Source organism: Podarcis gaigeae (genome assembly GCF_964106915.1).
Source record: "Podarcis gaigeae genome assembly, chromosome: Z".
NCBI lineage: Eukaryota > Metazoa > Chordata > Lepidosauria > Squamata > Lacertidae > Podarcis > Podarcis gaigeae.
Genome location: NC_139691.1, coordinates 41,598,181 through 41,623,116, shown reverse-complemented (window position 1 = coordinate 41,623,116; position 24,936 = coordinate 41,598,181). Strand labels below are relative to the sequence as shown.

At 41.9% G+C, this 24,936-nt stretch overlaps 2 protein-coding genes across 2 annotated transcripts; one reads left to right on the top strand and one right to left on the bottom strand.

Moving 5' to 3' along the window:
- Positions 1-235: 235 nt before the first annotated feature.
- On the bottom strand, positions 236-24,718 carry RADX (RPA1 related single stranded DNA binding protein, X-linked). Its single transcript, XM_083722794.1, has 14 exons — positions 23,144-24,718; positions 22,207-22,367; positions 15,654-15,846; positions 13,786-13,891; positions 11,788-11,879; positions 11,580-11,702; positions 9,979-10,086; positions 8,936-9,103; positions 7,539-7,783; positions 6,147-6,256; positions 4,777-4,832; positions 3,510-3,782; positions 1,666-1,824; positions 236-643 (listed from the first exon to the last, which is right to left on the bottom strand). Exons 1-14 carry the CDS (start codon positions 23,943-23,945, stop codon positions 537-539), a joined length of 2,703 nt encoding a protein of 900 aa, XP_083578920.1. The 5' UTR covers positions 23,946-24,718; the 3' UTR covers positions 236-536.
- On the top strand, positions 16,708-19,778 carry LOC310837111 (putative CENPB DNA-binding domain-containing protein 1; the record flags this gene model as incomplete). Its single annotated transcript, XM_083723181.1, has 4 exons — positions 16,708-17,006; positions 17,957-17,999; positions 18,044-18,574; positions 19,491-19,778. Exons 3-4 carry the CDS (start codon positions 18,092-18,094, stop codon positions 19,776-19,778), a joined length of 771 nt encoding a protein of 256 aa, XP_083579307.1. The 5' UTR covers positions 16,708-17,006; positions 17,957-17,999; positions 18,044-18,091.
- Positions 24,719-24,936: the final 218 nt, after the last annotated feature.

The following is a 24,936-nucleotide window of genomic DNA, read 5'->3' as shown; positions in this document are numbered from 1 at the left end:
CCCTCCCAGCTGTTTTCTTTAAATTTAAATTAGTTTTCTCTCACTTACTGCAAACTACTAAAAAATCTTAATACAAGGAAAAACCCACCACCATATGTGCAGTTCTGAAGTAAATGTATTCGTACGTGTTATGTACTGAGTTGAATAGGATCCAAACTGCAGCAGTCTGATTGGTCCTAGAACAATAGGATTCAGAATGCAGCAGTCTGATTGGTCCTAGAACAATGCAGCAGGAGCCACCCAATCCAGCTCCAGATAGAAGTGAATCCACAACCTGATTGGCCTACAGGAGAATTCCGGAATTAGCCAATCACGTGCAGCCCATTGTGTAAATAAACCAGATACTTTGAGGGGACTTTCATTCCCTCCTTACCACTATGAGCTGAATAAAGAGCATAAAATCCACTTCCGACTCTGAGTATATTTCAGTACGATATTGTACTTGTCAGTAAAATGCAATACAGATTTGCAAAACAAAGTGTAGCAACATGGAAAACTGTGCTCTCCCAAGGCCCAAAGTTGAACGTCTTGTTAAATTACTCTGTGGCCAGATACACTTTGTTAAGAAAGACTTCAACTTTGTCTTCTCCCAAAGAGCAGACATCCAGGATGCAGATCACAGGTTTTCTCACCAGCCCACCACCTAGTATGCAAACACAAAGATATGGACGTTAGTACTAAAAAACAAATGCTTAACAGTTGCTTTGCTGTTACGTTCCCAGGAGTATCATCAATGTTACACCCAAAACAGGTAATAAAGCAGAGTGGGGAAGACAGAGAATCAATCCCTCTTGCTTCCAACATGATGGCAAAGGAAAATGCTCTCACAGAAAACCAATCCCCTGTGCCTAAAGCAGGGAACAAAAACATCTGGATGAATCCTCCTCATCCAGGTTACTCAACAGCAGGGATAAAATCTTCAGAATTTCAACTTATTTCAGTGTTTGGCCAATAAATAAATAAATAGGAAGAAAAGGGGGGAATTTCACTCTTCTTTGGAATTATTAACTCAGCATGAAGCTAAATAAATAAATAAATAAATAAATAAATAAATAGCTAGCTAGCAACTGCTTCCATTTCAGAAGATTACTTTAACACTGGAGTTTAGGGTGTTATCTAACAGCCACCCAGCATATCGGTAGGCTTCTAGTTTCTGAAGATAAAAATTCTAAGATTGACACAATAAAGAATGCTTCCAGTTCCTTCTTGTTTCACATATCCGGGAAAGCTGGCACTAATAAACAGAAAAGCATAATTTGCAATCTTCTTTTAGGTTGCGGGTCAAATATTCAAAACCAGTTCCTTTGCAGACACAATTATGCAGGCAAACACATGCAGAGAAATATGCTCATTGAAGCATTTGTGCACTTTATTGCTTACTGTAATTATTTAAAGTTGCCAATTAGCAAGTGGTTGGAATTCAGAAGAACCACCATTTAACAGTGTTTCTATCTCTTCAGGGAAGAAGCTATGCATTTAGACATATACTGTTTAGTCCTGCAACAAGGCTAGGCAAACCATACTAGATAACAAGTGATCCAGGAGGCAATTCTAAAATAAAGGTTTTGTATTAAGGTCTGTTACGTGGCAAACCTTCATTTACAACTACGCTTGCTTATTTGGGGGCATGTAAGCAAACCATCAATATCATCTAGAAGTTCTTACGAGAAAGTGCCTGGGCAATCGTCTTCTGACTTGAGGTCCCACTTGTGTTAGGCAAATCCACCGTAGCACACTCCATGCCCGCTGCTTGAAGTAAACCTGAATTTTCAGCGTAACACACAGGCAGGAGGGCAACATCTATAGCTGTGTCACGATTCATTCCTGTAAAAAAATGGATATATTTTGTTACCATCAGCTAGCATAAAGAACTATTTAGTTGTCTTTAACAATCCTTTCAGCACAGGGAAATCACTCATCCAAATACTGGTGTCTACTCTTTTAATGGCAACCTGACAAAGAGTTGAACCAAAGACTTCAAACTTAAACATCAGAATCCTGATTCGCAATGGCCCAGACATTTCCCTGAAAACCTATAAAAAACCATCACTTCTATTGCATTCCTCAGTAATCTACTGTTTAGCTATATATTTGATTCCCCCCCAACATACAACACTAATCATTGTGTTGGTAGATACTGCAGATAGATGATAGATAGATAGACATGGATCGATCTGTTCATCTCCGCCATAGTTGTCTCTTAAACAAGTCCAATTTAGGTTGAGATGTGACTTAATTCTGGCTCATGCCCAACAGCTGATGACCCAACATACTGACTATGCACACTAAGTTTCATCGGCATGCTCTTCCATTTACATACTTTAATATCCTCACAGGTTTTCTTTGTATTATTTCCAACAATATCCTTCTAGGACCAAACAAAGTTCTCTGAGTGATATACTACTGGTGTCAAGCGAAGTGATAATCTCTCTCCCCCTGCTTCAAGACTTGGAAATTGTGCTCTTGTTAACATAGGGCAAGACAGCATTGCCCTTCCACCCCACCCCACCCCACCCCACCCTATCCATATTCCAAGCTCTTTAAACACACACACACCTTAATACTCAATTTAAGCTCAACACCTGTATTGAAAATGCTGCCATCTAATCAGATATTCTACCTTCTTGTTCTTCCACATTTGGACCCTATTGCAAGCATATAAATGAATGTGCCCTTGTTCAGTTTCCTCCCCACATCTTTGCACCGTTCTGCATTTGCTATGATTTTGAAATTGCAATCTATCTAAAATCATTCCACTAAAATGCAGGGCTGGTTTCTTTGGAAATGCAGAGGGCATTATTTATGTATTCAAGAAGCAAGTTTGAGAAAGGCATACTATGGCTGCTGTCCAAAGAGTTATTTTTTGGGGGGGGGGCGGGGGAAAATCTCCTGAGTTTCAGCAATTACTTACCATATACAGTATGAGAGGCTTGCTATTTGAAGAACACAAATCCACCCCCCTCGAATGTGTAGAAGTAAAAGCAGGTTCTTTGGATCCTAGACTATTCTCCTTACAGTTGCTCTATTTATTCTTCATGAACTATGTTTTTATATCCCATCTTTTCTCCCTGCTCTGTCCATTTTATCCCCCAAGCAAACCTGTGGAGTATGTTACACTGTGAGATAAACACCAGTCCAAAACCGCCAAGCTGCCTTTGAACCCAGATACCCGCAAACTCTGACCTCTTGCTCTCTCTAACAAAAAACCAACCACACCATTAGATACATTATCCATTCCCTCTTAGCTCTGTGCAACAACCATTATTCTTTCAACACCCAGACAAAACTGTTAACATTTGCCCAGTGGCATAGTAAGGTCAGGTGGTACCCGGTACAGAAAATTTCTTGTCACCCCCTCCCCCCACATTGAAATTAATATTTTTTTGCCTGCAAAAATGGTTTGACTTTATTTCATATTTTTGGGGGGAGCCAGAGTTGTTGAGCCTGCGTGCCCCTGCACTTCCCAATGGGATGCTGAATTTTGTTTTGCAGAGATGGTGGTTACTTACCGACAATAGTCACTTGATAATATTCATAAGGACAGGCATACTCAGTTTGATCTTCGTTATTTGGCACATATCTGTATTTGGATGCTTGGAGATTGCACAGTTGCATGAGAAAACTTCCAGTTTCATAATTAAATTTTGATGGAAAGCTTTCGGGGAAAACTCTGCTGTAATGCAAGTGCTGCTCCAAGCGGTCTTTTATTTTATCCCAGAGGCTACTTTCCCAGGAACCTGGTGAACGTTTTGCAGACCAACCGTGCTTCTTTTTGGAAGTTCCTAATATGAAGATAGTAAGTGTGTTGTTAATCTCCATTTACTTCTATAATATTATTCTAGATTTTCAATAAACCAGAAAAAACCCTCCCCAAATTGTGTGCATGTGGAATTAGTACAGCAGCACAGTAGATATAGGCTTTTATTATATATTTTCAAAAGAAAATAAATACAAAGTAGCATTAGCTAGTGTTTCCTGCACTTTTCAAGTCGTAAACTTTCAGAAAATCCAAGTTCAGCAAAATGATTACTATTCCAGAATGGATTTTTTGTTGATTTCACTCAGTTTATTTCACTCTCTTCCATGTACTGCATTTGCTGAGTTTACATGTATAATAAATGGGAATCCTATTTCATTTAATTTATTTTTTTAATGTAGGCTTCTTCATTTTGTTTTTTCTTTAAAATAAGTACAATCATACCTCGGATTACAACCACTTCAGGTTGCGGTTGTTTTGGGTTATGAACCCGCCGAAACCCAGAAGTACCAGAACGGGTTACTTCTGGGTTTTGGTGGTCGCGCATGCGCAGAAGCACTAAATCAGCTGCCTTGTACTCTAGAATTAAAATCTAGGGTTCCATAATGGGGCAGCAGCACTGGCCAGCAGGAAATGTAGAAGATCCAAGCTAGATAATTCACGTATGCAATTTAGCTACAGTAACTGAAATCACCTTGCTATTCACAATAACAAGGTAAGACCTTGTAACATAAGACCTTGTAGCATATGGGCCTCCGGAAGGAAGATTCACTGAAATTAAAATGAAAGGTTTGGTCGAAGCAGCAAGGTTATCTCTCCTCCATCATCTCCGTTTGGCATTAGGGAACTAAGCCAGGATTAAAAACCAACACTTTAGCTAGAATTTTACTAACTAAACAACATATAACGTTACTGTAAAAGGTGAGGAAGGCATATTAAGTTTGCTAAGGCTTCCGGTGCTGCTTATTTTAATGTAAAAGGCCGGGACTCAGATAGGTTTCAAGGAATAAGACCCATACTTCTCTTGCGCTTCTTTCGCGCTGGAGCCGATGCATCCTGCTCATCTTCATCCGACCTATAAAAACCAAGAGTAGAGTTGCCATTGGGGGATTATAGGGCTGCTTGGCCATTTTGCCAGTAATCACCATTTCGACACATAGAACTCTCAGGTTGCGGCATTTTATCTTTACTGACTAAAGCAGTCACTTAGGTCTTATGATCAGGGCCAAAGCAGACATGACACCACCTCCTTTTTCTTAACTTCAAAGCAGCTGTGATAGTATGTTTGTGCCGCTACATTGATAGGGCAACTGGCATTAGGCGTAAAAGGTAAAGGTACCGCTGACCGTTAGGTCCAGTCGCGGACGACTCTGGGGTTGCGGCGCTCATCTTGCTCTATAGGCTGAGGGAGCTGGCATTTGTCTGCAGACAGCTTCTGGGTCATGTGGCCAGCATGACTAAGCCGCTTCTGGCGAACCAGAGCAGCGCACAGAAACACAGTTTACCTTCCTACTTGCACTTTGACGTGCTTTCGAACTGCTAGGTGGGCAGGAGCAGGTACTGAGCAATGGGAAAAATCCAATAAAATCAAGAAGTTACTGAGAATCTGCCACTTGTGCTATTTTCTTGCTTGCTGCACTAGTGAAGTATGAATAATCAGTCAGGCAACATTTTATTTAGTAGGCAGCTTTGGTTTTCTTTTGATAAGTTAAGTAGCATCATATGACACACAAGGGCACTTTCTGGAGCCACAGTCCTATCTAGAAGCTATATTGGATTCTGCACATATTCACATGCACCCACAAAACATTAAAAAGTTAACTCATTGTTAAGAGCCATCTAAAAAGAGGTGAAATAAATTATTTCAAATCAATCAATCATTTAAATGGTCTCTTTGGTATTGCAATCCTGATGCTTTGAACCTATTCCTGCCCAGGTCTAACTACCTCATTTAGCAAGGTCTTTCCCAAATATCTATTCACATCTAACCGGTGGGAACATGATGCATCTGCCATGGTGCATTTGCAACAGCAAAACCAGACGCCATCCTCTGTCCCAGCTGCAACAACCGTATCGGTCTCCACAGCCAAAGCAATCACTGTAACTCTCCCGTGGTTTGATTTCACCCCCAAAGGAAAACACACCTCCAGTGTCTCCCAAGACAGAGGGAGGCCAGCCATGGTATTGCAATGCAAAAGTGATTTCCTTTGCAAATGATAACCTAAGGCATTTTAGAACATTGATGCAGCTCATTTGAAAAGTACACAATTCCCATGCTATGTGTGCCTAATCTTGCTCAGAGGGAAGTCAACAGAACCAGGATTGTGGCCTAAGGTAGACAAATGCCAACAAAACAGAAAGGGAATTCCATTTTAGAGAAATAGCTTACTCCACAATCCTATTCTTTCTCTTCGCGTGACACTTTCTGGGTCCTCTAGGTTGCTGTTCGGGTGGCTGGGAGGTTTGTGCAGAAGTGCCTGCTGCAGGTTCCTGGCTGACCTGTAGAAAATGAACAACAGGAGATATCTTGCCTTATTATTCAAAAACAAAGAAATACAGCAACTTCTAGGTACCCATTCTTCACATATACAGGAAAATATATATGAAGTTGTTGCATACATGAATAACCTTTTCTGACACCTGGGGATTTCAGTCCGAATCATCCCCAACAGAAAGGAAAGTTATTTTGAACGTGTTTTTTCAGTTCATTATAAATCATTTCCCAATACCCTTTTACCTTTTTAAAATGTCCACCAAATATGAAAGAAAGTTCTCTCCACCTCTTTACACTTCCAGCACTTACCTGATTCTGTCTTGTACATCTTAGCAAGCCTACTTGGAGTTAGAGACCAACTATGAATCATTTTCAAATAGTTCTCTTTCAAAGAGTAGCATGCTGTAAATTTCAAGTCACTTTCCCAAAGTTTCTCCCAGAGGTTAGAAATCTATGTTGTGCCCTATATCTACTGCCCAGTGTGCCACTGAGGCTTTAACTAGCTCGTCTTTTGTTTCGCATTCTGATAACAAGTCATTTTAGACTATTCTGTCTACCTAATTTAAACATATCATGTAACTGATGATATTGCAAACAGTCCGTAACTTGGCTCCTTAGGTTTTCCATTGATTTCAATTTGGGTTCCCCCCTGTGAAATGCAGCAATTCCCTGTAGGTCGACCATTGTCCATCCATATTAACTCTCTTAATAGTACAGTGGTACCTCAGGTTAAGTACTTAATTCATTCTGGAGGTCCATACTTAACCTGAAACTGTTCTTAACCTGAAGCACCACTTTAGCTAATGGGGCCTCCTGCTGCCGCCGCACTGCTGCCACATGATTTCTGTTCTCATCCTGAAGCAAAGTTCTTAACCTGAAGCACTATTTCTGGGTTAGCGGAGTCTGTAACCCTAAGCATCTGTAACCTGAAGTGTCTGTAACCCAAGGTACCACTGTATTTTAAATCCTAATCTAGATTCAACTCCAGTAACAGAACCATAGGGATTAGTTTATAGGATATCTATAGTCTTTCAAATATGATCTACTAAATAAATTGTTCTGCCTACCCCCCATTTAGTTTCTCAATTCATTTCCACCTTTTTTCCCCACATGTAGAAAGTTTTAAATATCAGTTGGAATACTCTTTTTCTCAAAAAATGGAACATCCACATTAAACCTTTAAAAACCTAAACTAAGCCTTTCAAACTCTATTTCTTCTTTAAAAATGAAAAAAAAAGTAAAACATAGTATCCAAATACTTATACTGTTAATTCTCAAGCACCATACCTGTTCTGGTGCCTGTTCTGGTGCCTGTTCTGGTGCCTCAACTGGAGCCTCAACTGGAGCCTGAACTGGTGCCAGGACTGGCGCCTCAACTGGAGCCCCAACTGAGGCATCAGGAGATACGATGGTGCAGTCGACATATTTTACAGCACCAATTATCCCCCGAATAGCAATGCGTTTGTGCTCCCTGTAGTGCAGTTTTCCAATCTCTTCCCCAATTTCATTGATGGTTTTCAACACTGGATCAACTGCAAAATAATCATCATCATCATCATCCCCCAAAACTTAGCTTTGAACAGAAATGCACCCAATCCACCACACAGTGAACCACTATAACTAAAATGTATTAACTGGAAGTTGATTTGAATAATTGTATTAATTGGGAAATAATTGAAATTGTTATAATTTGGCTAAAAATAAACTTAGTTTTAAGGAAACAATACTACCAAAAATTATGAATGTGGGATTCAAAAGATTCAAATGGAAAAGCACTTAATGTTAAATTATTGCTTTTAAATTGGTACAGATAAACCTCTGATTGATTTTCATTACTGACCACCCTTAGACTACAAACAGGAAATAAAAGTCCCCACTGCTCACCCACTATTTCAGCACTGCAAGTCCTTGGTACATGTGAAATGTGGGGGGCCTTGAGATCAGAAGTGTGTGTTCATCTTAATCTTGTACTGGAATAATTTCATTTTAATGACTCACATATATATTACTGAATTCTACCCCACATTGTGGTGCACACATATATATGTAAAGAGCTGGGGAAACTATATAGAAATCTTTGTCTAAAAACCCTGCTAACTGGCTTGCTCTGATAGTTTAATATTTTTCTTCTTTGTCAATAAACTTCCCAAACAAATCCCCCATTCCTTCTCTATCTTTTGGTTTAGTGTATGACTGTTACTGAGACGCAGGTGGTGCTGTGGGTTAGGACTTGCCCATCAGAAGGTCAGCAGTTCGAATCCCCACGACGGGGTGAGCTCCCGTTGCTCGGTCCCTGCTCCGGCCAATCTAGCAGCTCGAAAGCACGTCAAAGTGCAAGTAGATAAATAGGTACCACTCCGGTGGGAAGGTAAATGGCGCTTCCGTGCGCTGCTCTGGTTCACCAGAAGCAGCTTAGAAGCGGCTTGCTGGCCACATGACCCGGAAGCTGTACGCCGGCTCCCTCGGCCAGTAAAGTGAGATAAGCGCCGCAATCCCAGAGTCAGCCACGACTGGACCTAATGGTCAGTCGAGACCATTGTTACTGGTATAGTTTGTTGTTTAGCATTGTGATCATTTACTAAAAAGTACAAATAAGTGAATAAAGCTGCACAGAAATTTGTTGTTTAATAACGTGACTATTGCCAAGTGGCAAGTGAATGAAAATGCAGAATAAAAAACATCACCTCCAGTAGTTTCACAGCACTTCAGAAAAGTGTCTGGGGCTGGTGGCAAAGGATAATATCCGCCAATGAAAGTTTTGTTCGCATGCGAAGATCCCTCCTGAGTTCTCCTCCAATGAGCAATGCTTCTTACTCTGACTTCATTTTCATATGGCTGGCCTCTGTGCCACTCTGTTAAGAAAAAACAAACAAAAACAAACAAAGGCTGTGAAAAGCCTAATAAAAGTATCAAAATATTAAAGCAACAACTTTTTATAAGTGACTGTGCCAATAGAAATATAGAATCGCAGAACAGGAAGGGAACTCAACAGGTGGTGGCTCCATGAAGAACATTATAGAATTAATAAATGGTATTGGGAATGTTGGTGATGAGGATTCTAGAGATCGTGCAGGGATAGGAAAGAATTGCAGCAGTTTCTAAGCTGCCTAAGAGGCTCATTGCACGCAGACCAGTCTGTGGGATAGCTCAGTCAGTAGAGCATGAGACTCTTAATCTTAAGGTTGTGGCTTCAAGCCCCACTTTAGGCAAAAGATTCCTCCATTGCAGGGGGTTAGACTGGATGACCCTCGCGGTCCCTTCCAACTCTACAGTTCTATGATTCTAGGAAGTTATCGTAGTGCACCATTTCACCAGAGATTTAATATTCTTCTGCAACTTCTCTGTGACCCTGGCTTTATTTCCAACACCAGAGATGCAGTACTCTTGCTAGAATCCCACAGATACAGACCTAACACGAGACCAGGCTTCCTCAACCTCAGCCCTCCAGATGTTTTTGGCCTACAACTCCCATGATCCCTAGCTAGCAGGACCAGTGGTCAGGGGTGATGGGAATTGTAGTCTCAAAAACATCTGGAGGGCTGAGGCTGAGGAAGCCTATAAAACAAATAAAATAAAATAAAATAAATTACAAACAAAAATGAAAAGCAAAATGGCTGAACCCCAAAGGTAAAAGGGGAACAAAAAAATGTGGTTAAGATGTACATGAGCACTTGAAGGTGTATGTTACAAATTGCATGTATTAATTACGAAATCAGGGTTTATTTACCGCAAATAAACATTTGACTTTCATTAGTAGTTCTCAGGTAAGATGGAAAGGAGCCATTCCCTGCAATCTCTCGGATCACCTTCAGGTGTGTACATACGAAAAGTGACCCTGGAGATGGAGAAAGAATGCATCATTTTTTTCATAAATGTTATTTCATTTCATTTATTTATTTCACACATACTATTCAGTATGTATGTATGTTCAGAACTATCCAGTTTTAAAGCAAAAGATACAAATGGCAGCATTTTTATTGTTATTTATTATATTATTATTGCACTTCCTACAATTCCTAGCTCAACCAAACTAAAACTTTTGTTCTACCAAGCAGTTAAAACTATGTGACTTGGTTGTCGTTCTCACAAACAGCAGATGAGGAGAAAAACCAGTTACTGGTTTGCATCACTTTAGATGCATGCCTCCTTTGTGTTGAAAATAGTTCTCTGTATAGAAAAATCAAATGTCAGAGGTGTTCTAGTCTAAGCATCTTGTGGATGCAAGAGTGTTTTTGTGTAGCAATAGTATCTGCAGAGATAGTATTCCAGCACATGAGCCCTCACCTGCAGTTTCAAATAGTACTCACCAGATCCCAGTTTATTACATTTTCTGCTTGGAGAGAACTAGGTAGCTGAGGTGGAAGATTACAGATTAATTGTGGGCTTTGCAGAAGCATTTATCTGTCCTCTGTAGGGAGCCATATCCAGTACTCAGTCTACTCAGAGCAGGCAGCGAAATGAAGGAACATGACTGACTTAGGTCCATTAATTTCAATGGATCTACTCTGAATAGAATTTAATTGGCCCAGGATGTTGTTGGACTACATGGACCCTTGGTCTGTTGCAATATTGCTCAGGCCCAAGCCTACACATCATCTCCAACTTTTAACTTGCTATTTATTTTTTAAAAGGTCAAAAGTCTTGCTAAATTCCCAAATCCTGCTACACACCTAAACATAACTCTTTGGGTTATGATTTAAGGCCATGAAATTTACACCAAAGGTTTAAGCCACTCATAGATAAATGCTAGAGAGTACTTCATATATACCGTATTTCTCGCGCCATAAGACCATAAGACGCACCTAGTTTTAGAGGAGGAGAACAAGAAAAAAAATATTCTCTCCCTCTCTGCTCAGAACCTCTCCAGCAAAGTGGGAGGAGAAATGGAAGGGGCTGCCACTGCGCTCAGGAGGCTTTGCGTGGCTATCGCTGAAGCCAGGAGAGCAAGAGGGATCAGTGCGCACCGATCCCTCTTACTCTCCTGGCTTCAGCGATAGCTGCGCAGTCTGCATTCGTTTCATAAGATGCACACACGTTTCCCCTTTTTAGGAGGGGGAAAGTGTGTCTTACAGAGTGAAAAATATGGTAGTTCTCCCTTCAGAAACAAGAGAGAAAATATATAAAAACCTGCCTGAGCACCATCACATGCAAAGATACGCAAGTTTCAGTTCCTCATTTCTACTATTCTGTCAGGGGCTTTAGAAGGAGCTGCAATGGTATTGTCTGCCAATACCCAAAATTAAAGCAAACTTTTAAGAAAAAGGGTATTACAAGATTTGGGGTGGGAGAAATGCAGAGATTTTTTTTTTTAAAAAAAAAAACAAATACTTGGGTGAATTCTCTCAAATATTTCAGGCTGAGATGAAGAAAACAATTGCAGGATGAGATTCTTATCTGAGATTCCATCAGCAACCAGCACCCAACGATAGATCAAAAAGTCTTCTCCATGCTCTGTAAGGACAACAGAAATGTTGAACATTTTCAGAAAGTATTTTTAAATTAATTGTTCATTAGCACAAAAATATTTAAAAATAACCTGTCTTCCTTGTGCGCTGAGTCCTCCCCACAAATTTCACAAGCCCAACTACATCACAGTATTCAATGTATGGTGTGACAAGCAGCTTGGATCTGTAATACAGAAAAGTACAAGTGATATTTGCAGCACACAGTAATCTCACCATGTTTATGAACACAGTGCTCCATCTCTCCAGTTAACCTGAATCTGGACAGGTTGGTGAAGGTGTTGGACTGGTACAGTATCTGAAAACAATGGCTTCATGGGAGCTAATAAACTGAGCCTAAATCCTGATAAGACAGAAGTGCTGTGAGTAAGCAGTTCCCGTATCTAGGAATTAGGTGAACAACATGACTGCACTCCTTCTAGAGGAACAGGTTCATAGTCCGGAAGTGCTCCAGATTCCAATGGCTCACCAGATTCCCAAGCATTAAGGAGTGATGATGACCAATGTATGTAAGTTGCTTCACTATGACTTTTCCTGGACTGGCAAAGCCTGGCCTCAGTTGTCCATGCTTGAGTGACCTTCCACCAGCATCATTATAATCCCCATTAATTTATTTAAATCTTTATAACGCTGTTCATCCAAAGATCACAGGGTGGTTCACATCATAAAAATGCAAATTGGGAACACAAAATACATCATAATAAATCAAAAATGAACCAATAACCACTGCTTCCACAAAAACAAAAACATTGAATGCCAAAGGCCTGATGAAGAGAGATGCTTTCTCCTGGTGCCTAAATATATGTAATGAAGGTGCCAGGTGAGCCTTCCTGGAAAGAGCATCCCACAAAAGGGGAGCCACCACAGAAAAGGACCACTCTCCTGTTGCTACCCTCCAGACCATTCGTGGAAGAGGCACACGAACATGATTAGTTTTATCTTTCCTGAAAGGCATGAGGGCTTTGGTCTAGTCTTGAGAGTTCTTGTGCCACCAGCTCAGGGTCTGTCCTTTAAGACATCCTGGAAGCTGCAACTGGTGCAGAGTGCAGCACCCAGATTGCTGCAGCCTGACAAGGCCAAATGTAAGTAGTCCTGTGGGTGATGCGCTAGCTAACAGTGAGCTAGTGTGCCCAACTCACAGCGTCAGTACTAGCATGCAATGCCCTAACCAGCTTGGGATCAAAGTACCTGGGAAAATGCCACCCCTGTTGCCAATGGGATACACATGGTTGATACTGTCCCATAACAGGGCCTTCTTGGTAACAGCTCCGCATTTATTGAATGCTTTCCCTGTTTGAGTCTCCTTCCTTAATGGCATTCAATTTTATTTTTTATTTTTTAAAAATCCTATTAAACAAGGCATTTGATGTATGCAAGATACTGTTCATGAGAAGCCTGAAGTGAATAGCCATAAGGATCAAGTTGAACTTTTAAAATGCTATTAAAACTTTTAAATGTTTTTATTTACCGTGTTTTTCTGTGTATAAGACACCCCCATGTACAAGACGACCCCTATTCTTTTGAATCCTGAATTAAGAAATAAATATTTCTTGAGCTGTTGAGCTGCCAATCCCTCACTCGCCCACCCGCTTGCCACATCCAATCACCCCCCACTGCATTCACTACCCGTGTATAAGATGATCCCCCCCATTTTTGCCTACAAAATTTTAGCAAAAAAAAAAAAAAAAGTCTTATACACAGGAAAATACGGCATTTCACTTTCAATTGTATTGCTCTTCTGCCTCGTTTGCTGCTACTTTGGTAGCAAAAGCAGGATAGAAATGCAATAATAAATACAGTGGCGTAGCGTGGGTTGTCAGCACCCGGGGCAAGGCAAGTAATTTGCACCCCCTAACCCATGGATTTGCGCCCCCTAACCCTAATGCACAGATGTTGCGCCCGGTGCGGCCAGCCCCCCCTGCACCCCCACCCTACGCCACTGAATAAATAGATAATGCTTAATGACAAAGCTTTTTTTCCACTGTTACTTTCCCCCTCCCTCCTCCTTCCCTCTTTTGTTACATTATTGATGCCTGCCTTGTATATTGCTACAACACATTAAAAAGCCTAACCTTGTGATAAACTGATACTGAATGTTGGGCAATCTCCATTCCACTTTAACATCGTCTTTTGGAATGATGGTAATTATAGGTCTTTGCCCAGCTTTTAGTGTTAGTTCTAGGAGAAAAAGAAATTAACCGTGAGAACACACATTGAACAACTGAGATCCTGGCTGCCTAAGTAGTTCTGCTACTCCTGTATCCCCCAAACACTGTTATCCCCCAGACTCAATTCTTTGGGTAGCAGAAGGGATTTAAAATCAGATAGAGTGCCACTATGTTTGGAGCTTTTCTGGACAGTCTTCTCACTAAGAAACTATTTAACAACTGCCTCCCTCGGTTTTGCCTTCCAAGATCAACCATAAATAAATAATGTGAGTGGTTATATCAAAAGGGAAGAAGCCTGAATCCTTAATGGGAGAAATTCAAAATACAGGCTGAATAGCGTTTGAAGATTGAAGACGGAGAAATGTTAGACTGGAATTTCTTCAAAAGAGCTTCAATGTTAAAAATGGTTTCCCCCCTCCCTTCAATGGAGTAACAGAGCGTTAAGAATCTAGCTAACACCCAAGAATGGCTCTGTACTGTAAATGTTTACGGAGTTCTCTAGATTAAGAGGAGGGACCAAGTATTTTGTTTTATGTAGCTCATGGGACTTAACAACAGGTATTTGAAAAGCCAGTGTCAGGGCTACCGACCTAGTGTCTTTTACAAAATAGGGGTCTAACCATCATGAGCTGCAAAGCCCTAATATCTATTGCTGAATCAATACAGATATCTGAAATATCAGTTATGCATAAACTTCACTTAGTCTTAGCAACACGGTACCAAGGCTCAAGCAAGGTTTCACTTTCAGTATTACTCTTTAAACAAGTGAGCGAAGCAGTGCTTCTCAAGTTACACAAAGAGAGTTGTGTGTGATCTCACAACAGGAGAGGGACACCTGTGGCCCTCCAGATTCGTTGATCTGTTGTTTATGTGGTGTTATAAAATAATGACATTTTAAAGTGAACTTTGAAACAAAATTACATGCTAATTACAAAATTACATTCCAAAAAGAACTATAAATCTGGGAGATTATTTCATGAGCTTTCCTTGAATGCTGTGGGAAGATCAATTCTTCTGTCAGAAATTTTCATTATTTAATTTACATTGTTCCTTGTTAATTTCATTTGGCCATTTTCCCTCTCCCCTACATTATTTGTTATCTCTTCATGATTACACAGACTTACTTAAGATGTGTAAAAAGAAGAAACTTTGTTTCATCGGTCCACTGAGAATATGTTTGTAAATAATAATAATAAATGTCTTAAATTGACAAATTGTGACTTGCGCGTCTCTTTCCTCCTAGCCTGAAGAAACATCTCACTTTCTCCCCAATGCATTATATATACATATGTAAAGCAAAATAATTTGAAGGTAATCATACTGGTTACAGAAGGCGTGATGGGGGTATCAAAGACTTTTGTGGATTTAAGGAACAACAACTGAAAGTTACTATTACACAGCAGATGAAAAGTGTGGTTGACTTGGGACAAAAGGAATTTCATCTTTTAACACTTTTTTTGGGGGGGAAACACCAAAATGATTAAAAAACCCACATTTTTTACACCTTAGTTCTGCAGCCAAGGCAGTAAAATTTTACTTTCTGTTCTAGGGGCAGTTGATTTTTTTAAAAAACGATAGTGCTATTTTCCCCTCAAAGTGGTCAATGTATCCCCTTCATGAACTAGGTGTAGATTTCAATGTGCCTTAATACAGTTATAATCAATGAACAGCCATATGCTTTCAAATGGTCAGTGAAACTAAACATACGTTGCCACCTACTGCAAAAACAACAGCACATTGTTGAACAACAATTAATATTCAAAATACTTAACCTATTGAGAACAATTTCTTCACACCCATGGATCCAAGAGTTTGCTGTGTTTTAAAAAGGCAGCTTCTTTTAACACCATAGTTTTGAAGAAGCAACACAGTGCCAACGTTCATACTGTTGTACCATTCCAAACACATGTCGTTCCACAGCACCATGGTCATAGAACCGGAACGATCAGCCACAATGAAAGATGCCTAAAAGAGATTAAGAATATGAGCCACAAGATCACAGCAACATTGTTGAAGAGTGAAAAGTATTGTTGAACTGCTCTTTCAAAATGCCTGTGGCTAATCTGTACTTTTCTGATGGCATGCTCCTCCTCAGTTTATCAGCTGTGCATAAGGTGCTGCATAGGAACAGAAGCAATGCTTCCCCCATTCAGAAGGCTTAAAGTCTAAGATGGCAACCCTATGGACATCTGCGCGGTAGCAAACCCCATTCAGTGGGACTTGTATGTGGGCCCAAGTTCTGTGCAGTAGTGCAGAAGTGGTCAAAATAATGGCATACACAAAGTGGAGTTGGATTAAATTAGGCTGCAACTTTATTGCACCAGGTTTGGCACATGGTCAGCCAGCTTGCTGGCTGGCTCAACAAGCTATCATTGGACAGCTTGGGCAAACCATTATTGAGGTCCACCATGGTGTGAACTGTTTCTGGAAGAGCTCATCTAGTCCTGGCAGGGGACATCTTGGCCTGTCAGCCCTCGACTGGGCTTCTGAACAGAAAGCATCACACTCCAATATCCCTTATGGGGGTCCTCCACTGGGCTGAGGCAGGGTGCCCCTCTCTACTAAGGATTCAGCCCAATGTCTCATCCACCATGTGAAAGTTGGGACAGTTGCTATGAGGTAAGAGAAAGCCCATAGGACCCAGCCAATAAATGTGCAGGCGAAATTCCTTCTTGGGGCCTGCATCCAGCGACTGACCTCCATCTATAGCAATGCACTAACACCAAAAAAATTCAAGCAGTGTGAGAACAACACAAATGGTGAGAATGCATATTACAGTGGTGCCCCGCAAGATGAATGCCTCGTAAGACAAAAAACTCACTAGACGAAAGAGTTTTTCATTTTTTTAGGTGCTTCGCAAGACGAATTTCCCTATGGGCTTGCTTTGCAAGATGAAAACGTCTTGCAAGTTTGTTTCCTTTTTCGTAAAACCGTTAATACCCAGGGTGCATTGCTTGAAGAGGTGCAGTTGCGACTTGACTTCGAGGAGCAACTCATAGTACGTGGTGTGGTAGCCTTTTTTGAGGTTTTTGAGGACTTTGGTGATTTTTGAAGCTTTTCCAAAACTTCTTTTGCAGTCATTTGGTAAGTTAAACTTTTAAAACTTTTTTGGGGGTTTTTGGATTTTGGGTTGGGGTGTTTGGAATTCAAGGACGGTGTTGGGGAGGGGTTTGCAAGAATCTGGGAGCTTGTGTGGTTTTTTTCTGCATTTTTCTGATTTTTTTGTGACCATTGGGCCACTCTGCTGTTTTTTTTTTTAAAAAAAAATTTGGGTTTGAATTTCTGTGTGGTGGGTGGCTGGGGGAACAGTTGAGGAGGGGTTTGCAAGAATCTGGAAGCTTGTGTGGTGGGTTTTTATTATTTTTTTTATTTTTTGTGACCATTGGGCCACTCTGCTGTTGTGTAAAAAAATTTCTGGGTTTGAATTTCTGTGTGGTATGTGGCTGTGGGAACAGTTGGGGAGGGGTTTGCAAGAATCTGGGAGCTTGTGTGGGTTTTTTTTTTGAATTTTTATGATTTTCTGTGACCATTGGGCCATGTTGTGTTTTTTTTTTTAAAAAAAATTCTGGGTTTGAATTTCTGTGTGGTGGGTGGCAGGGGGAAACAGTTGGGGAGGGGTTTGCAAGAATCTGGGAGCTTGTGTGGGTTTTTTTTTAATTTTTATGATTTTCTGTGACCATTGGGCCATGTTGTGTGTTTTTTTAAAAAAAATTCTGGGTTTGAATTTCTGTGCAGTGGGTGGCTGGGGGAACAGTTGGGGAGGGGTTTGCAACAGTTGGGGAGGGACTGGGGGAACAGTTGGGGAGGGGTTTGCAACAGTTGGGGAGGGGCTGGGGGGACAGTTGGGGAGGGGTTTGCAACAGTTGGGGAGGGGTTTGCAACAGTTGGGGAGGGGTTTGCAATTTCTGTGTGGTGGGTGGGTGGCTGGGGGAACAGTTGAGGTTTTTGAAGACTTTGGTGATTTTTGAAGCTTTTCCAAAACTTCTTTTGCAGCCATTTGAGGTTTTTTGAAGACTTTGGTGATTTGCAGCCATTTGGTAAGTTAAACTTTTAAAACTTTTTTGAATTTTGGGTTGGGTGTTTGGAATTCAAGGACTTGGTTCTGGGTTTGAATTTCTGTGTGGTGGGTGGCTGGGTGCTTTTGAATTTTTTGGATGTGAAGCACTGATTTTTTTTCTTCTGAGTTTGCAAAGGTAGGAGCTGTGCTGCCATGGGACCCAAGAAGACTGCTGCTGCGGAGGCCAGCGAGAGGAAGAAGGAGAAGGTGACGCTGGAAATGAAGAAGGAGATCATCCGGAAGCACGACAGTGGAATGCGTGTGACAGACCTCACCAGGGAGTACGGGAGGAATCCATCGACCATCAGGACCATTCTGAAGATGAGGGAGAAGATCCTTGTGACGGATGCAGCCAAGGGAGTCACCAGGATCGTGAAGACCCACCCAGCTGTTCTGGAGGAGATCGAGAAGTTGCTGCTCATCTGGTTAGAAGAGAAGCAGCGTGCAGGGGACACAGTGACTGAGGCCGTCATTTGTGAGAAGGCCAAGGCCTTGCACGCAGACCTCGTCCAGGAACAGCCAGGAACTTCAGGCGAGCCAGAAGTCTTCAAGGCAAGCAGAGGCTGGTTTGACCGGTTCAAGACAAGATCTGGAATCCACAGCGTGGTCAGGCATGGAGAGGCTGCCAGTTCTGATGTTCCTGCGGCTGAAGACTTTGCAGTGGAGTTCCTGGAGGTTGTGAAGATGGAGGGCTACGTTCTACAGCAGGTCTTCAACTGCGACGAGACTGGGCTGTTTTGGAAGAGGATGCCCAAAATGACTTTCATCACACAGGAGGAGGCCAAGTTACCTGGCCACAAGCCCATGAAGGACCGACTGACCCTGCTCTTCTGTGCCAATGCAAGCGGCGACCTGAAGATCAAGCCCCTGCTGGTGTACCACTCGGAGAACCCACGGGCCTTCAAGAAACACAAGGTCGACAAGGAGCAGCTGAGTGTCATGTGGCGATCCAACAGTGTGCTGTTTGTAGACTGGGTAAATCTTGCTTTTGGCTCTGCTGTCAAACAGTACCTGATGGACAACGACCTGCCGCTGAAGGCTTTGCTTCTGATGGACAATGCTCCTGCTCATCCTAAAGGCCTTGAGGAGGACTTGTTGGAGGAGTTCAGCTTCATCAGAATCATGTTCCTGCCGCCTAACACCGCCTAACACCACGCCACCGCTCCAGCCGATGGATCAGCAGGTCATCGCCAATTTCAAAAAACTCTACACCAAGGAGCTTTTCAGGCGATGCTTCGAGGTGACTGACTGCACCACCATCACCCTGTGGGAATTCTGGAAGGACCACTTCGACATCGTCACTTGCTTGAAGATGATCACCACGGCCTGGAACGGGATCAGCCAGAGAAATTTGAATTGCGCTTGGCGCAGCCTGTGGCTGGACTGTGTGGCACCAAATGACTCTAATGCACCAGAGTAAACAGTGGTGGAGGACATTGTTGCCTTGGGGAGGACCATGGTCCTGGAGGTCACAGAGGAGGACATCAGCGAGCTGGTGGAGGAGAACGACCACGAGCTGACCACCCAGGAGCTGGTCAAACTGCAGGCAGAGGCTGCGCAGGAGCAGGCCTCGCTGGAAGAGGAGGAAGCAACTGAGGAACGGCTGTCCTCCAAAGAACTGAGGGACATTTGCATGAAGTGGAAGGATGTGCAGGCTTTTGCACAGCGGCACCACCCTGACAAGCGCGTGGCACATGACCTTGCGAACACTTTTGATACGACGGTCATGTCGCCTTTCAGGGAGGTGCTGAAAAGGCGGATGAAGCAGCAGACCATGGATAGGTTCTTCAGCAAGAAGCAAAGAGTGGAAGAAGCAAAGAGTGGTCCCCCAGAGTCTTAGAAAATGTACTGTACACTTTGTTGATTTTTAAATGTTTTTCTGTCATGTTTAGAAACTTAATTTATTGTTCCTTCGATTTTTGAAATGCTCTTTACAGTATGTGTGACTTTAAAGAGCAGTTAACAAACTCTTGTTGTACCAAATTTGGCTTTGTTTGGACTTTTTTTGACCATAGGAACGCATTAATTGAATTTCAATGCTTTCCTATGGGATTTCGTGCTTCGCAAGACGAAAAATTCGCTAGACGAAAAAACTCGCAGAACGAATTAATTTCGTCTTGCGAGGCACCACTGTATATGCATGGGTGGAAAATTCAGGCAAAGACTATAGAGGGGAGATTGGGAAAGCCTGCCTTAGATGCTCCTAAAGTATCTCTTACAACTCTACAGTTATATGAAGCAGAACGGATTTGGAAGTATTCACTTCCAGCCATCTCTGGAGTCTCTCTCCTCCCTCCCACACCCCAGGAGGCCAGCAATAATTCATCCCCAGCTCTCCAGGTAGACCCTGCCCACTTTCCAGCCTGGGTCTGCGTCATGCCAAAGGAGCCAGAAGCAGCCCCACCCACCTGCACCGAGCTGCAGAGACCTCTCTGAGTAAGCTGGGAATGGCACATTCTGAACAAATGAACAACAGAGCTGGGAGGCAGCACTGCAAATCCAAACATGGAAGTTACACAGAAACTACTTTTTTTGTTATACTTTTGAGTCAGTATAACAGAATCAGAGAATTGCTATACCGACTTCTACAAAAATAACAAACCCAAACCTGCACAAGAAATGCAAGACAAACTAGGGGACACACAAATACCCTGGCTAACACACCACCAACTGCACGCCTTCTTAAACAACCCAGCAGAAACGGCAGCAGCGATTAGGCCTTTGACCACTTCTGAAAACCTTCTCCTAACAGCAGAGGGACATGGCAAGGGCATGGTACCCACAATATATAAAATATTGCTCCATAACCCTACAACGCCCCCCCATCTCAATCAAAAAAACAATGGGAGCATGACATAGGTTACAAAATAAACCTACCCAATGGACTAAACTGTGGTCTAAACCACCCTTTAAATTCATCTCAGCAAAAAGAAGGGAACTCACATTGAAACTTATCTATAGATAAATCTCTTTCACTGCCAACAAAAACCAATAAATGAATAGAAATAGAACCAACCCAAATAATGACACAAAAACCTTATACATACACTATGTAGAAGAATGAAAGTTTACTACCCCCTCTTCTTCCCTCCCTCTCCCCCCCCCAAATTTATACTGTCTATATAACATCAGTGTCTCACACTGAATATGAACAAACTGTGTGAAAGAACTCTTTGAACTGAAAGCAGAGACACTGTATGTACTTCTGTAACCCAAGAAAATATTTAATAAAAACATTTTTTTTAAAAACCACGATAGAATTGTAGAGTGGGAAGAGAACCAAAGGGTCACCTATAAAATAAAAAAATAAAAAATAAAAAATAAAAAATAAAAAATAAAAAATAAAAAATAAAAAATAAAAAAATTAAAAATAAATAATAAAAAAATAAAAAAATAAAAAAATAAAACAAGAAACCTTGCTGTTTAGCAATCGGAAGGTGAAAAGAAAGGCAACACAACAGGAAGTGAGGTTTTCTTCCAGCCACTAGAAACAGCAAGGGGGGGGGGCAATGAAAAAGGGCTTGTGAAAGTTGAGTTTGTGTGCTATAGACAAGAGTAATGTAAAATCACAGAATCACAGAACTGAGGAGTTGGAAGAGATCACAAGGGTCATCTAGTCCAACCCCCTGCGATGCAGCAATCTTTTGTCCTTGGGAAAAACCATCATTAAAAGGGGTTAAAAATAAATAACGTAAGTGATTCATGTGGAGCCATGTAGGGCAGTGTATTCTGCAGTCTGCATGTTGTTTCAACAGAATTAAGAACACTTTTAAAAAATTCCATTAGCAGTGGCATCATGATTCAGCATTATGAAATTTTGAAAAGCCTTTGAAAGCCGTGTTTGTGTGCTCAGGATATTGAAGAAAGTCTAATCAGAGTAAGGCTCCACAAAAATCAAGCCGTTATTTCACAGGTAAATTGTAAATTAGTACAATATGCATTAGCACAGTGGTATATTCATCAATAGAACTGTTTCCATTTCTACCTATATCAAAGCAACAATATACTCTCAAGATACAGTCAGTGAAATAAACAAGGAGATACATTTAACTCAGTTCATTTTGACTTTAAAAAACCAAAAACAAAGCCTGAACTCTAAATAACTGCCATAACAAAATATAATTATATTACCATTTACAATTGTATTTCATTATGGCTGTTATTTAGAGGAAGGATTCAGAAATAAGAATTAAGGTTTTTATCAGCATAGCAGATTTAAATGGACGCACAACAAGACGTAAGCATGTTAAGATCTGTAGATAGCCTACCTGGTACGGCTTATCAACAGCCAGACTGGGCTTTCCGTAGTACTGAAGTCTCCCCCTGTGGGTTATTTTAATGATAATAGGATGGGTGCCAGTTTTAATCTTATTGCCTATTTTTTGGCCAAAGTCTCTCTGCAAATCTCGCAGAGTTTTAACTGCAGAGTCTAGGAAAGCAAAAAGAGATTCAAAAGTGTATAGGTGACATAGTTGGTTTCATCAGCACTGCCATACTACAAAACATATTGCGGCAAAGGGATAAGTTACAAATAACCAAGCACTGCTGATCTTAAAAACTGGTCCTGCCAAGTTGGCTATTTCTAAAGGTTGTTCTGGTGCTGTCTCAAGAATTCCAAGGTGTCATAAATAAAACGAATGAAGTGCACAAGGTGAACACAAATGCACAAGTACATAAACCACACGTCTAAAATTGTGCAGGAGAGCATCTTGACTCTTAATGACCCTAACACCCAGAATATGCGTATTCCGTACCTATTCAAAGCCTAGAACCGAAAAGCTGTACTGTAAGCCGCCCGGAGTGGCTGGGGAAACCCAGCCAGATCGTTAGGGTATAAATAATAAAATTATAATAAAATTATTAAAAGCACACTCTATCAAGTTTGGGTCCCGGTGCAGTGACACACAACACAAAAACACACCTAAATAGCCACCATGTTGGACCAAAATATACCTGAATAAGACAATACACGACACCAAACATATTCCCTCAAATTCAGCTTGTGGGCTTCTCCTGCAAACCAGGCTCTCAACTCAGAATCTGACTGTTCACATTAAGCAGACTATAGATTGTCAGTGCTTAAGTCTAAGAGACAAATTTATTGAACCCAGTAACAACAGCGGTAAATCCCAGACTATCCTACCCATTAGTCCCATGCGTCCAACAACCCACTATTGATGACCCACCCTGCAGCAGTCAACTCACCATCCGCAAAGTCATCTTCTGGACCTTTTTTCCCCCGCCATCTGTCCCCATGCGGATCTTCATTATTCCACAGTGGAAGATAATACTTCCACCTCCCCATCAGCGGCACGGGCGGCTTCCTTCTGCGTTCGGGAAGCTGTTGACCCCGGACGGCATCACTTCTACTGGCCGCGCCAAGAATTTCGAACCGTTCGATGCACATAATCCAGCTATCAAACTTCTGAATGAAAGCGCACGAAAGCTCTGTGATTTGCACCTGCAGGCCACAGCGAAGGACATTTGTCTCCACCAAGCGGTTCAACTCGGGGGCCAGAAAGCATCTCTCCCGGTACACGCCGTCGGAAATAGTTACATCATAGAGGTATTGGAAGCCAGTACGCTTGGGTGCCTTGATGAGGGACGAGGCACGAAGGCGCACATGCCTGGCGAAAGGATCGGGCTGCTCGGTGGAAGGACCAGGAGAGTCAGCACGAGCGGCCACTTCTCTGTAGGAAGAGGCACGCGTGGATATATTGCTAGCAGAAATGTAGCTGACGCGTGTCTTCTGGGTGGCATCCTTCAGGTACCTCTCCAGAGATAACACGGTCACCGGCGGAGCAGCTACGAAGGTCGTCACATGGTCGTGAACCACGGCAGCTCGGCAGCACGCCACGAGTATCCAGGAGAGCCGACCCGTCCCGTTTTCCATGTTCCTCCTCCGTTCGAGTGTTTCGGAAAAAGAGTCTTCAAGGCATAGCTCCAGCACATCTTCATCACTTGCAATGGCATCCAGCTCTTCCCTTTCGGGGCTGTGTGTCCCCATGATCAGACTCTCTGGCCCGCCACACACAGACCCACAACAGCTGCCCAGTCAACTTTAGGCGAGTAAGGCGGAGAAGGTAGCTGTCGGTCTATCTGCAGGTCCAAGAGCGCAAGGAGAGAACTTCTTGCCGATTTTGAGAGCGAGCGGGATTGAGAGAAAAAAACCCGAACAAATCTGTCCAATGAGCGGGCTCGAGGCGGAGTTTCTATGATGCTGAAGGGGATGAGGGGAGGGGGGAGGGCGGGGATTCGTGGTGGAGAGCGCCTGTTGCGCTTTATCAGAAAAAGAAAAAAACCCGGGCGCGTTTGTTCTTCTGTTACAGTTCTGTGATTCTAAAAAAATTAAAATAAAATAAAACCACACACAAGAAGGCAGCAGTGTGCTGTTACTGGGGAGTAAGTAGCACTGAACACTATGGGACTTGCTTCTGAGTTGTTTTTGCACACATCTTATCAGAAGTAAGCCTTCTGGAGTTCGGTGGAACTTTGCCCCGAATCAGTTTCCACGAGGTTCTTTCGCTTTTTGCTGCTGATTAGCTCAGCTGTCTCCTCTGGAATATGAGAAAGGGATGTTTTAGACACAACAGCATGAAGCGCGTGGGATCACTGATTTAAAAGAGAAAGAGCTTAAAACCGTTTCGGTGTCCTTGAACTACTGACTAGTTTTTAAAGGCAAATTTTTAGTTATACGGAGGTGTATTTAAATTTTTTTTTTAAACAACCACACACAAACCAAACACGATGTTGCTTCTTGCATTTCGCCCTGGCGTTTCATCTTAGTTTTGCAAACTGCTCTAGAATCATTTCTGAAAGGTGGCACAAAATTTTTCGTTTCGTTGAAGTCAGTTAAGCAAATTGGAACACTATGTACAAAATATTAAACTGCCGTTGATAAGAAAAACAGAAAAGCATGTTTTAAAAATAAAAATCTAAGACATTATTCTATCCACAACATTAAAAAGAAAACCTTTCCATAGCTGGCATTTGTATCC